Here is a 14,301-nt window from a genome sequence, read left to right as displayed (position 1 = left end):
GAAAGCTCTCATAGAAGAAGTGATCACATATGAAGAGAAGAACAGAGAAAGAAGATAGGAGCAGAAGCTTCAGAAAACAGTAAGAAATAAAGCAGAAGCTAGAGCTGAATAGGGAATTGACTTGAATAGAGAGTGAAAGCATGTCACAGTCCCTCTATTCAAAAGAATGCATTCGCAGAGAAGAAAAAAATGACATTGAAAAAAGATGACAGATATCGCGGGTGCTAGGCTCAAAGAAGTGAATATTGTTCAGAAGTGCTAGTCTGTTTATATATGCTGCAGATATCATAGAAAAGAGGAGACTGAGTGATAGAATTGCTTATTCATACAAAGAGTGATCAGATGTAAGAATTGTTTGTCTCTATAAAGAGTAAAAGATGTAAGAATGACTTGAAAAGAAATAATAAGAAAGAGACAGAAGTTCTTTAATCTAAAAACAGCTGTAAGAAAAGAAAGAAATTGTAAAGAAATCATAAGAAGCTTGAATGAGAAAGAGTTCTTTGATGAGATAGATGAGAGTGAAAGTTTCATTGTGATAGAAGAAAGATTCTGTGAGTGATAGAGATTGATGTAGATGAATGATCACATTAATATATATATCACAATCACTTTCTTCTTATTCTTCTCTTATTTCTCACACATCTTGCTAAAATTTAACATAGCAGAATTAGCAAAAATCACAACATATAAAAGATTAGATCACAGAAACAATGAGTCTCAAGAAGAAGTCAACAGCTGTGAAGACAGGTGCAGTGAGCATGATAAAAAAGGCCTTGACCTTAGAGAAATTATTTCAGTCATTAAGTCAGAAGAAGTGTGATGCCCTTCTTCATATGAGTGATAGAGAAGAGAAGATGAGTGAGAAGACTAGTGAAGAGAGAACAGGTGAGAATGAGATGAAAGAAAATAATGAAGATGAAGAGTTAGAATTTCAAATAGATAAGCTTTCAACACTATCAACTTATCTTTTCATATATGAAGTAATCAAAGATCAAGATAAAGAAAAGACAGTGATATTTCATCATTACTCAGCTAGACTGCATGATGCTGCTGCAGAAGAGTCAACAGATGAATCATATAATAGAAGCTTGAAGAGTCAAGAAGAGTCTAAGACTGTGACACAAAAGCTTATAATATTATTTACTCATTTGAAAAAGTCATGACCATTCATACACCAGTTTTCAGAAGAAGATATCAAGATGAATGAGAGAGAAGAGAGTCAGAAGACTGCTGTAGAAGCAGTCAGTGATAAAGAGCTGTAAGTAGAACTGAAAGCAGAAGCTGAATGAGCAGGTATGAATACTGAAGAACTGTCATCAATAGAAGAGAACAAGAAGTACTGAAGAGCTAGTCAGAAGCAATATGAGACTCTGAATGACAATATTTTAAGAAAGTCAGAGTGAAAGAAGAATATTGAGAGTGATCAGATGCCTTAACTGTATAACATAATATGTATAAGACATCTGCATCACAATAACAAGACTGACTTACACTTTCAGCAGAATGACAAGCTCACTCATCTGAGCATGTCAATCATGCAGAACCTGACTGTGAAGAGGCTTGCAAATACTGTCTCAATCATTGAAAGACTCACAGAATGTAGTGAGAAGATGTCATTTATCAATCATGAATTTTTCATTTTACTCAGTCAGTGATTGATTAAAGATTTGAGATAGTTATCTGTTAAGTGAAAGTTGTACTGATAAATGAATAATGATGAGCTAATCACTTCACAGATCATTAATTCTAAGAATTTCACTAATTAAGATATCATTATTCTGCAGACCTGCAGAGAAATAGCTTCTATGTCATGTCAGTGTTGTGTGAAGAGTCAGAGATGATTTAAGAAATGTGTGATCATCTCTGCAGATGACAAACAGACACAGCAAGGACATGACACTTGCATTAACTATCAGTGAGAAAATAAGAGGTTCTGCTACTCTTTAAATTATCATAGCTGATATAAACTCAGACAAAACACAGATAACTTGCTGTTTGAAGAGAGTGTGCCTAGATTTGAAAAGACTGTAGCTGAGAAGATGAATGTTAATAACATTATTAAGATCAGTGATACAGAGAAGAAGAACAATTCAATTATAGTTCTAATAAAGAGAACATCTACATCTTTTAAGCATAAGATATTGAGTCTGATTGCATCAAAACTCTTGAAATGCATTCAAATCAGTGAGTGAAGCATCTCAACACCTGTGAAGACAGACAGTGAGATGAAGACAAGTCATTCAACCTCTGCTAAGATGATTAACAAGGCTAAGATGAGCAGTGTATAACAGTCATTGATTCTGTCTTCTGAAGATCACATGATCAATTGTAGAGCTCAAGATCTGAAGATGCTGAGATGACTGCCTAATCTTGACAAGTATAATCTGAACACTGTTCAGGCTGTGTGAAAGGAACTGAACAAGATAGCTGAGTTTATCAATGTGATTTCAGCTGCAGGGAATACTGTGATCAATAATCATTTCTTTAAGTTGCTCAGTGAGGTGTGTTTCAGCAATCTTGTAGATAAGAAATTATCAGCAGATGTTGCATTTTGAGATGCATGTCTCACTGAGCAGAAGGTCAAGCTGCAGAAAGAGCTTGAAGATGATTGATAAGAAAAGACAGAATGAAATGATGAAAAGAGTGAAAGATGATGATTTTCTTGTTTTCTTTATTTTCTCATTTAATAGCTAAAATTAGATTGCAATATATTTCCTTTCTTTCTTTCACTCTGTCTCTATTTTACTTTTCTTTCTATCATTTACTCGGCTGATCACAAGACTTCTTGGTCATAAAGACCTTGACCAGGTGTGAAGTGTCTTATGCAATGACTTCAAGAGACTCTCAGATCAGATTTTCATATCTCTTTCACTTAATCTGAAGATAAGTCTTACTGTTCTCTGTGCACTTTCTTATAATGTTTTCAACTTCAAATTGTGACTGATCATTAATAAGTACTGATTCTGATGATAAGTGCTTCATATTCACTTCTGTTAACACAGTCTTTTTCAGATGAATAATGAAGATTACTGAGTGCATTCATCAATCAGCTAGCAGTTTCAATTGAAATACAGCATCTGATACTTTCTGAAGAATATGAAATGAGCCTACTCATAAGAGTGATAGCTTAAACATCTCTTTTAACATGTAGTTCTTTTGAGCTTTTTAAGTGAGGTTCAAGAAGACTCAATCATCAATCTGAATAGTTGATTGAAAATGAAATCAGTCAAAGAACTCAGTCATTCTAGCTTTTATCAGAATGTATAAGTCAAGAACATCTTACTGCATCATATCTCATATGACAATGAACTCAGCTACATCTAGCAGAGCTTTCTCATTATTCAATGACAGCCATCTAGACTTTACACCTGTGAGTAATTCAAAGAGAGAGATTATTACTGACTATGCAGCTACTGAGTTTAACACTCTTTTCACTTATTCAAGCAGAGCAGTTCAATTTGCTTTATATTCATCTATAAGAAGTATTCACAATGTGACTTCAACTGTGAGATTGATTTACTCACTTTGATCATTTAAGTAAGAGTTGTAGACAGTTGTCATTCATGTCTTAATTCTCATGAGTTGAAGAACTAACTTTCAAAATTGTGATGTAAATTTAAGATCTCTATCTGAAATAATCATCAGTGAGAACTGTCAGCAACAGACTATCTTCTTATAGAAGTCTTTCACTCATTATGAAGTATCTCATTGTTTCTGTTCTACAATTAGAATTACTGCTTTTAAAAATTTGTCTGTGACTGTTAATATAGTGTCACAATTGTTGCTCACAGATAATCCTGTAATAAAATCAATTGAAAGAACTTCAAACAGCTGTTTTGAGAGTAAGATGAGGTGTAATTTGCCCTCTGACAAGTGATTCAGCAGTTTGACTAGTTGATAATTGAGACATTGTGATAGATGATCCAGAATTCTCTTTCAGATATGAGAAAGAAAGAAGAACTGATGAATAAGGTTTTTCATTCAATGAAGACTAGAGTGACCTGCTGTGTTATGACATATATAGATGACATCTCATGCCAGTGATTTGAGAATACAGAGATGTAATTCTTCAAAGAATAATAGTCTGTTCTGCACTGTAAATGACTGATATCACTCTTTCTGACTGATCTTGCAAAAGACCTTTCTCAATGCTGAGTTGTGAAAAATATCTCAGTATAGTTGCTTTTTGAATTCATCAGTGAGCTCTATCACTGTAGTTGAAATCATATATATCTTCACTGAAGATGTGTCTGTCATTAGTTCATCTGTCTAATTGATGATAATCTGATAGATTTTTTTCTGCTCTTCAGAGAGAATCTCTTCTGAATTATTATCTAGACAGCATAATCTGAATAGAGTGTCAGCATTAGCATGTGTGATGCTCTTGTGATAGCAGATTGTCATTCATGAAAGATATAAGCTTAGAACTAAGGCTCAATTCATCAGTCAGTTGCTACAATAATCTATTGCCAACAACTGAAAAGTGAACACAAGAGCAACATAATTCATGACAACTGTAAACTTGTCATCTAAATACTGCAGTAATTTCCGCAGGGCTCATATGAGTTTAAGACACTTCAATTCAGTTACTCAGTAGCGCTTTTCAGCTGCACTCAATCAGTAAGAGAGAAATAGAACAGATCTTTCAATATTATTCATTCTGACTTAGTGTAGAGCTACTCTGATACCTCTTTACTTGCTGGCATTCACATACAATATGAAGAGATGTTTAAAGTCAGAATATGCCCAAGTGAAGGCGTTCATCAAGGCTTGCTTTATCATGTCAAACAAATGTCTGGCTTCCGCGAGCAGAGTGTGAAACTGCAGTGAGTTCTCAAATTTCATTAACTTAGTCTTAGCTGCATATGACACTCTTTTCTGACCTATTTTTGAATCATTATACAGCAACTTAATCTTGAGAGTCTCTAATACTTTCATCTGATCTGCATAAAAACTGACAAAATCACAATAATAATTGAAGAGGCTGATGATTTCTTCTAGTTCTCTGAGTGTTATAGAGAAGACTAGATTAGTAATAGCAGCTACTTTCTCTTCTTAAGTAGATATATCTAGTTAGCTGACATGATGATTCAGCAAACACACTGAGAAGTATGTGAAATGACATTTAGTTAATGACATTATTATCTCAGACATCTCAAGAGCTGTGAAGACTTGCTGCATATAATGAAGATATTCATTCAGTGAGTGAGAGAAGATGATGATGTCATCTACATAGACTAACACAAATTGTCATAGGAATTTCACTAGAATCTTCTTCATACACTGTTGAAAGAACTCAGGTGAGGTTGTCAATCTCATTGTAGTAACTGTAAAATGTTCAAGATCTCAGTGTAAGATTATAAACATGATTTTGAAATAATCACTCTGTTCAATTGCTTATTGAAAGAAGCCTTGATAAATATTCATGAATGAGAATATCATAGAACTGCTGAGTGATTGCAACATATCTTGTTATATCAGTAGAGAGTATGCATTGAGAAGTAAGTGTGTGTTTACTTTTCACAAATCAATCATCACTCTTGACTTCTCTCTAAGCCAGATCACAAAGACAGGTGAAGCAATGAGATTTCTGTCTCTGAGAGAAACATGTTTAATTCTTCTATCTTACAGAAGTGAGTTCAGAATCTGGTCAGTGACTTCATAATCTCTTTGAGACAGAGAATAGAGTCTCTGTTTCAGGCTGGAAAAGTTGCTCTCATCAATGAACTGCAGTGACATCTTAACATTATCTGAAAATAAGCCTAGGCTGAAGCTAAATAGTTTGTGATGTCAGTCAATGATCACTTGAATAACTGCTTAATCTTCTGCCACTCAGTGATCTGATACATTCACTTGAACTCACTCAGTGAGAGTGTCTGCTGTGGGAATTTGAAGTGAATTATCCTGATCTTTCACATCTGCCAAATGTAATTTGATGTACAAGATAGGAAACAGAGAGTCTTCTCAGTCAGAATGATGAATGATGTCAGCATTGATAATACAAATAGCAATCTTCTTTCACTGCTGAAGTGGCTGTGAGTTTGACAGATGTCTACCCGCGCAGATAGCATCTCTGATGATCTTGGCATTTATGAAATATCTTCTGTGAAATGTAACAAGTTCACTGTGAACATTGATAGTTGCTTTTACTGATGATAATACATCATTAGCTATGATTATATTGCATTCAAGATATTGCACTAAGTGAAATTCATCTTTAACAATGAAAAGAGAATCATCATTCACTCTCAAGATGAGATCTGTTATTATGAATAGATTTGATTCATCAGCTCTCAAGTCAACTTCTTGAATGTTCACACATTGATCATGCAGCATAGAGGTCAGTTGACAATGAGAGAAGAATAGATTTGCTATTATTGTGTTGATAAGTGATATACCTGTGTCTGTATTTATATAAACAGAGAGATCGCCTTATGGTGTAATGATGAAAATAGTGAGAAAGATGTAAGACAAATACTGTAGTCTGCTAATGTATTCTCAATCACTTATAGAGATATCACACGCTGCAACTGCATATATATCAGCATTAAAGATGTTTCAATAATCATCTGAGAAAATGTCTGTAGATGAGATGAGTCTCTCAGTGCTCATCTCACTGATTATTTTTCCAACTCACTGTCAGAATCTAGACTGAGGTCTAGATTCAGCAGCTCATTATCATCTTCTCTGATACTCTTCAGTTTGACTTGATTCACTGAATGATCACTGTTCTCCTCTTTTTTAAGACAGTGATTGATGTAATGAGAGTCTTCACAGATGTAGCACTCTGCTGCAGGCACTGATGATCTTCCTTCTTCTGTTGTACACTGAATTGATAACTTACTCATTGTAAAGACACTCATGAGAATTGCTGCTATCTCTGCAGTAGACACAGATGACTTTGTAGCTTCTGTCTGCTTAGACAGAGAGATATGATACAGACAGCAGTCATTATTCTGTTTAAAATGTCTGAAACTACACATGTAGTCAGTGAATTGAGTCTTCTGATCAGTTCAGACACATCAGGCAGCTGACTTATTATCTCTAATTCATCATCAGAAGTTATTCAATTGTTCAGCAGGAATGAGCAGTGTGATCAAGAAAAGATTGAACTCTAAACCCTCTCACAAGAGTCTCTTTATCATAACAGAGTCAGAGATTGCAGCAGCTCACAGTAAGTTAATCTTCTGTGAGATGTATAATATCAGAAACAGTTCATTCAACTTCTCAAAGAAAAAATACAGAGTCTGAGCTTTCATTCAAGCTTCTTCTTCTGATAGCTGGAACTTGTGTTTTAACTCATTGACAGTGATAGAGAGAGAGATGTTCATATTCTTTCTCATTTTAATAGACAGACTGTTATGTCATTTCAACACCTGACTCTTCAGACACAGAGAGAACATGCAGAGAATCACATCATCTCTCTTCTGCATGGTAATGAATTTCAAGCAACTGATAAATGTTATTATATTCATTTTCACTGAGTTGAATAGCATAATGTTATCAGTCTGTAATCTTGCTGATCTATCATCACTTCATGTGAATGAACAGAGTTCACTATTAAGTGAAAGATTAAGATTATTGTGAGTGAATGCCTGGTTTCTGTGCATCTGATTTCTCTCTGAGTCATAAGTAAAATGCACAGTGTTAGCTTCTCTGAGAAAATTAATTCTGTCTCTTATTAGATTATAACAGCATGTTCTGTCTTCAGCACCGCGCAGTCTCTGTGAAATTATCAGTGTTTGCTAGATTCTAGAAGATGATTCAAAGCCTTTCTTAAAGAAGACATCTAATTGCTGTGCAGACTTGTTAAGGGAATTGTCAGCTCTGACATCTGTTCTGTTAATCTGAGCTGAACAGTCTGTCTGCTGACAACAGTCCAGCTCCTGTCTTTAAGTGATGAGCGCGGCTTTCTCAGCATGAAAGCTATTTCACACTTCTGTCAATCTGCTTCTTTCATCTGTCAATCATTTGAGATTCTCTTGAAGTTTGCTGATATATTCATTAACAAGAGCAGTACACTCATTCAACTGCTTCTTCTGCTGATCAAGCTGATGTTCATATTCATTGAGCTCACTCTCTTATCAGGCCAGTCAGGCTTCTAGCTGTTCTAACTTCTCAATTGTATCTAGTATTACTGCTTCATCAGAAGAAGTGTGATTCTGACAGTTGAATTTATAAAAGCTTGAGACTATCAAACTTCTCTTCTTAGTATTCTTTGTGACATCTGTGCAGAAGGCCTGCAATCAGAAATCAATGACATTCTTTCATTTCACTACTGAAGTGAAGTTAAGAGTCATTTTTATGTCATTGTAACATCTGACTGATACACTTATAAGAATGCCTTTCACTTTGATATAATTGTATAATGTCACTTGACTTTTAACACTCTCATATCATCTGTCTGTGTTCTGCCAGACTTTCACAATCATAATAGCATACTTTTCAGTCATTGCTTGTGAGTAAGTTCATTCTGAGTCAGGTTTATCAGTGAATTCTCAGATGAGTCATTTGATTTCACTGATAGACTTGTTCAGTTCAGTGAAAGAGAGTGACTGATAGAAGCTACTCTGAGTAATTCATCTGTTCTGCTTCATTATTGTGACAGAGCTGATGAAGTTGTATAAGAGTGTGAAGATGAGTTTATCATGACTGTGATTATATTCTAGATCAATCACTAGTGCTATAATATTCTGAAGTGAAAGATGCTCAAATGATTATCAGCCAGATCTATCACCAGCTGTAGTATTAAATGAGATAGATTCAAATAACTGCAGATCAGACCAATCACTAGCTGCAGTGTCAAAAGAAGATAGAGTAACTAATCAGACTGATTACTGACTAGTCAATTCTCAGTGTCCGCAGCCTGGTTCAATTATCAGTGCTATGTATATCAAGGGCAGAGTGAAAGTTAAAGAGACTAGAAGAACTTGATTCTTAACAAGACATGCTATTAAATTGTAGCATACACCACTACATAGAGTCAGATATAAGAGTAAAAACTTGTCTTATTCTCTTAAAGATGAGAGATGAGTGTACACTCTTATATATACAGTGATTATTCTATAGAGATTAGCTCTTGTAGAAGAGGTGATTGTCTATGAAGAGAAGAACAGAGGCTCTGTAGAGAAGAAGCAGACACTCTCATAGAAGAAGTGATTACATATGAAGAAAAGAATGAAGGCTCTGTAGAGAAGAAGTGAAAGCTCTCATAGAAGAAGTGATCACATATGAAGAAAAGAGCAGAGAGAGAAGATAGAAGTGAAAGCTTCAGAAAACAGCAAGGGATGAAGCGGAAGCTAGAGCTGAATAGAGAATTGACTTGAATAGAGGGCGGAAGCACGCCACAATAGCAGAGTATTTATTATACAAGATTATATACTGCAGTGATATCAGAGTCTATATTACACAGTTTATTTACTATATCAACTATCAAAGAATGAAAGATCAAATCAATTAACTATGTATCTGTGTTTTTGAATAATATACTATTACAGAATGAGATGATCTATATACAACTATTCACAGATGTTAAGTATAACAGAGAAGACTTGATAAGATTACTCTGTCAGAGTCTATATGAAATGAAGTAAGCTATAAGAATATAATATTTTCTTATAACAGAGTATCTGACTATATTGAGATTTAAGATATTATCTTATAACAGTGAATTTTTATATCACTCTGTTCACAAGATCTATCTGATATTGCATATTAATAATTATCAGATGATAGAATCTTAAGAATAGTAATTAGACTGAGTATTAAGAGAGATTGTAAAGAGACTTAAGATAAAGAACATTAAAGAGATTAAGTCATATCTTGAAATGAAGATTAAATGTTAGAGAAATGACAATCTAGTGATTACACAGAGCTGTTATATTAAGAAGATTCTTGAAGATTTTAATATAAATAAGATAAATTCAGCTGACACTCTGATGATAGCTAATATATAACTGAAATTCTCACCTGATGAGAGAAAGAAATTAAATAATAACTTTACAGCTATAAGATATTATCAAGAATTAAGATTATTACAGTATTTAATCTTAAGCAGCTGATCAGATCTGGTATTTATAATCAACTATCTCTCATGTTTTAACTTACATTTATACAAAGCATGTTGAGCAGTGTTGAAGCATGTTCTATATTATGTTAAGAAGATGAAAAACTATAGTATATTATATAAGAAGAAGATAGAAGATGATCTGAGTTCTATGTAGACTGACTGTGTAACCGTGTCTGAAATCAGAACCAGAATTTTTAATAGTCTCATTGTCAATTTAACAGATCTTATTACACAGTTCTAACATTAGATAGTAGTTTCATACTATCTCAGTGAGACTTACTGTCTACTCTTATCACATTTTTCAAATGAGATCATGATTTTCACTTCTCAATTTAAATTATTTTTATTGCTTTAAATAGCTTTAAATCTCATTTGAGTGTTATCAAAAAGCATTACTTTTTAAAAAATTAAAAATAGTCTAAAAAAAATCTTAAAATGTCTAAAAATAGTAACTTTATACTAAGAATGAAACTAAATGAAATCAAATGAGATCACTTTCTTATTTTTTTCAAGTCATGATTTCATTTTGAGATCTGATATATAGTCACTTTACATGTTTATTTAATGATTAGTCTCAGTGAGATTCATATCAAGAAATGTATGAGACCAGATTAAATGAGATTAAATATGAAATTCATGATTCTGGCAGCTAGTCTAGTTCTGTGATATACTGCAATTCGGACTGAGCAGAGGTGAATTCTCAATACAAATTAACTACTGACTATGTTATATTGATTAATGAGTCACTGATCTCATGATGTTTACAGAGACAGACATCTATTATCAAATTAATCACAGAAGCTGAATATATTACAGCTAGTAAAACAGCTTATAAGATAATCTGATTAAATAATATATTATATGATACTGAGTTGATAAATGATGAAAAAGTAAAAATATACTCACATCTATAAGTTGATTATAATGAAGCAATTGATCTAGCAAAGAAGGAATTCTTAATATGAAGATTATGTCACATTGAGATTAGATATCATATTCTCTATAATTTGATTGAAAAAGAGAAAATCATGATAAAACATGTTAATTCTACAGTGAACATAGCTGATGAGCTCACCAAGTTACTGATGAAGCCTGTGTTTGAAGATTTTATCAAAAGAATTGATTTGAAAGAGATCAGAAAGAAATGATTGAATGATAATAATAATACAGTGAATCAGTGAATTTTGCATGTATTTCTTGATTTTTATGATTATTACTGTACAGACGCCTTTTCTAATAAGGAAATCAGGGTCTGATTGATGTAATTAATTATTATTGCATTTTTGAAAGATTTGAGGATGGGGGAGGCCCCGGGTGGCGGCTTATAGGCCACGGTGTAGCAAGGGGGGGTGTTGGTGATTACTACACCTACCCTAGTCACGTGCCACCCCAACCTTTGTAACTCGCGTAGTTAGATTACAGACAACCTATTTAGTGTAACTCGCGTAGTTAGATTACAACACAACAACGTTATCCTCCAAGACCTTGAGCTGGTGACAGAATATCCGTTTGCGAAGTTGATATTATCAGCCCTATGTTTTTGCAGTTGACATGACCGTTTCATGAAACCCTTACAGATATCTAAAACATTTTACTAACACTTTTAACTCCTTAACCGACCCCTTAGCCGATGAGCAAGAGCTCTTCGCATAGCTCCAGCGCCGGAAATGTTCCAGTGGAGCATAAAACAGAAGCGCCCTCAAATCAAACAGAGCAGAGCCGGAATGCTTGTATTATCCCATATTTATTTTGAGCATCCCATCCATTTATAACTGATATCTCACCCCTGTTTTGCAGTTACCGAACTTATGGCCCCCAAAACCAAACCGCCGCTACAACCAATATCCGCCTCTCACAAGCTCTCAAACGTATTCAACTCCCGTGATAACCTAGGCCCCTATATCGAAAATCCTTCAGCGTTTCCCCCTTCCGTCGTCCTCTACTATAACGATGACTTCGTTGCCGTCCATGACCGCTACCCCAAGTCCTCGCTCCACCTCCTCCTCCTACCACGCAATCCAGCAAAAACACGCCTACACCCCTTCGAAGCTTTGGAAGACCCAGAATTCCTTCAGAAGGTCCAAAAAGAGACGAAGAAATTAAAACGTCTAGCAGCTGCGGAATTACGGAGGATGTACAGCACAACTTCCGCACAAGAAATCGCGCGCCAGCAAGCTATGGATGCGGATCCACCGCCCGACGAACTGCCAGCCGGTCGCGACTGGGAGAAGGAGATTATGTGCGGCATCCATGCGCACCCTTCTATGAACCACTTGCATATACATGTTCTTGCCGTAGATAGGTTTAGCCCATGCCTCAGACATCGGAAACATTATAATAGCTTTTCAACCCCTTTTTTCGTCGATATTGAGGAGTTTCCGTTGGCGGAGGATGATGTGCGGAGGCATCCGGGGAGGGAAGGGTATTTGAGGCTCGATTTTAAGTGCTGGAGGTGCGGAAAAATGTTTGGCAATAAATTTCAGCAGCTGAAGGCCCATCTGGAAGAGGAGTTTCAAGCTTGGAGGGCACTTTGACCAATGCTTGCCTGACGAATAATAATATTTTTTATTTTAATGTTTATTGTTCCCAATCCCTCACTCAGGGTTCCGTCGTGTATGCTGGAGGTAAATTATATACATTGGCTCAACATCTCATCATGGCTTGATGCTAAAGAATTGCGGACCTTAGGGTAAATAATAAAAATTGTATTTTCAAGATGCCATGGGAATATCGAACAAACACCACGAAATATTCTTCCTCTTTCCGTATGAACCCAGATCGAATATATATTATTTGATAAGTAATACAAATTTAAAATGGAAAGAAAGGAACAAGATACCGAACCCAAATGTACTAATACAAAGTCGCATCGCGGAAAGCTACCAATCCCGTTTGGGTCAAGGGAGCTCTCCACAAGACGCATATTGTTATCGCTGGTTTTGGAGGATCCGTTCCAAACTATATCAACTATTGTTCTTCTTTTTTAACCGGACTCCGGAAAGAAATGACAATCGCCATATAGATCGTTTGATGGCATATTATATCATCCAAATAGGTAATTGTCTGGTCAAAGGATCGCACTAAGCTTTGGGCTTCGCCCGGCCTCCGCTCTTCACTTTTCGAGGCTCGGGTCGGTGAATGTGGTGGGCAGGGATCCACTCAGTGTCATAGGTTTTTCCAGACGCGACACCTGTTGATTCGGTTCCAGAAACGGAGGCATGCTCAGATGTCTCGCTCTTGGTCTGTCCGAAAGATTTCTTCGGTCTGTCGCCACCCTTGCGTTTCTGGGGGAAGTATGGAGCGATCCAGATGGTATAGGCGAAGTAGACGGTGCCAACGAAGGCGGATAGGAGGAAGAACCAGAGGAAGAGGCTGGGAAATAGTATGCGACATTAGCACATGCCGTGAAGCAAAGTTGGGAGACAGGAAATACTCACACTTTAGGGTCAAAGATGCTCGTTTCCGGCTCGACGATACTAACGGTGCCGCTATAGGCCTGGACGGTAAATGCCATGCTATTTGAATTGGAGATAACGGCGGCCAGATGCAATCTCAAGTCCTGGGGGTGCATTTCAGTGACAAAGGCATATCCCGTCGAGTGCTGGCCCCCAGCGGGGATCGCAACATCGTAGCGGGAAGAAGTGAGGTTGCGGACATTCTGAACAGGCTCTCCCGCAGGATCAACTGTCCATAGACTTCCTGCGATCAAGTTCAACGTCACTGGATCAGGTTCATTGTTGGAGATGGTGAGAAGAGCTTGAGTCGGGTTGCCGTTTACGAGCGTCACTCCGAAGATCTCGGAGTTGGGAAAAGAAGCCGAAACGCTAACATTCAATGTTGGGGCTATGACTTCCTCAGCAGCAGGCTGAGCGGGCTATTGAAATCACGGGTTCGTATCAGCAGGTGCCTCGCCGCGAAAGGACATTTGCATAGAAAATAACTCACAGAATCCCCGCGAACCAGGACGGCTTGCAACGAGAGCAGCACAGCTGACAGCAGCCCAAGTTTCCCCATTTTGGCGATGATAGTTTTATTAAATGTATAGGGAGGAGATTAGGAGGGGGGGGGAGAGGGAAAAAGAGCGATAGAGTGGGAATTGAAGAAGGAAGTTAGAAATGCCAGTCCCCTAATGTATGGGAACGCTGAGCTTAATTTCCACGTATGTCACATCAGAACGGTGGAAACCTTGTAAGCGTGATGAGTCAGCAGCCCAACTTGCGCCGCTTGATGGA

General features: G+C 36.4%; 3 protein-coding genes across 3 annotated transcripts; 2 read left to right on the top strand and 1 right to left on the bottom strand.

Annotated features, from left to right (window-relative positions):
- Positions 1-710: 710 nt before the first annotated feature.
- On the top strand, positions 711-1,163 carry BDCG_16309 (uncharacterized protein; the record flags this gene model as incomplete). Its single annotated transcript, XM_045425559.1, has 1 exon — positions 711-1,163. The coding sequence occupies one exon, from the start codon at positions 711-713 to the stop codon at positions 1,161-1,163; it is 453 nt and encodes a 150-aa protein (XP_045279513.1).
- Positions 1,164-11,532: 10,369 nt separating this feature from the next.
- On the top strand, positions 11,533-13,084 carry BDCG_01300 (aprataxin). The gene is made up of 2 exons (XM_045416803.1): positions 11,533-11,799; positions 11,867-13,084. Exons 1-2 carry the CDS (start codon positions 11,700-11,702, stop codon positions 12,601-12,603), a joined length of 837 nt encoding a protein of 278 aa, XP_045272450.1. The 5' UTR covers positions 11,533-11,699; the 3' UTR covers positions 12,604-13,084.
- Positions 11,681-14,278, bottom strand: BDCG_01299 (translocon-associated protein). Its single transcript, XM_045416802.1, has 3 exons — positions 14,015-14,278; positions 13,507-13,943; positions 11,681-13,441 (listed from the first exon to the last, which is right to left on the bottom strand). The coding sequence occupies exons 1-3, from the start codon at positions 14,081-14,083 to the stop codon at positions 13,150-13,152; spliced, it is 798 nt and encodes a 265-aa protein (XP_045272449.1). The 5' UTR covers positions 14,084-14,278; the 3' UTR covers positions 11,681-13,149.
- Positions 14,279-14,301: the final 23 nt, after the last annotated feature.

This window comes from Blastomyces dermatitidis (genome assembly GCF_000003525.1).
Source record: "Blastomyces dermatitidis ER-3 genomic scaffold supercont1.1, whole genome shotgun sequence".
Taxonomy (NCBI): Eukaryota; Fungi; Ascomycota; class Eurotiomycetes; order Onygenales; family Ajellomycetaceae; genus Blastomyces; species Blastomyces dermatitidis.
The sequence above is the reverse complement of the archived record's forward strand: the minus strand, read 5'-3'. Positions and strand labels throughout refer to the sequence as shown.

What these genes read in the sequence shown, in the direction of transcription:
- BDCG_01300 (XM_045416803.1), top strand. Translation starts at nt 11,700, where the DNA reads ATGAGCAAGAGCTCTTCGCATAGCTCCAGCGCCGGAAATGTTCCAGTG. An exon ending in AGAGCAGAGCCGGAATGCTT is followed by an intron (nt 11,800 to 11,866) that starts GTATTATCCCAT and finishes CCTGTTTTGCAG; the next exon opens with TTACCGAACTTATGGCCCCC.
- BDCG_01299 (XM_045416802.1), bottom strand. Translation starts at nt 14,083, where the DNA reads ATGGGGAAACTTGGGCTGCTGTCAGCTGTGCTGCTCTCGTTGCAAGCC. An exon ending in TCCTGGTTCGCGGGGATTCT is followed by an intron (nt 13,944 to 14,014) that starts GTGAGTTATTTT and finishes TGATTTCAATAG; the next exon opens with CCCGCTCAGCCTGCTGCTGA. An exon ending in AGCATCTTTGACCCTAAAGT is followed by an intron (nt 13,442 to 13,506) that starts GTGAGTATTTCC and finishes ACTATTTCCCAG; the next exon opens with CCTCTTCCTCTGGTTCTTCC.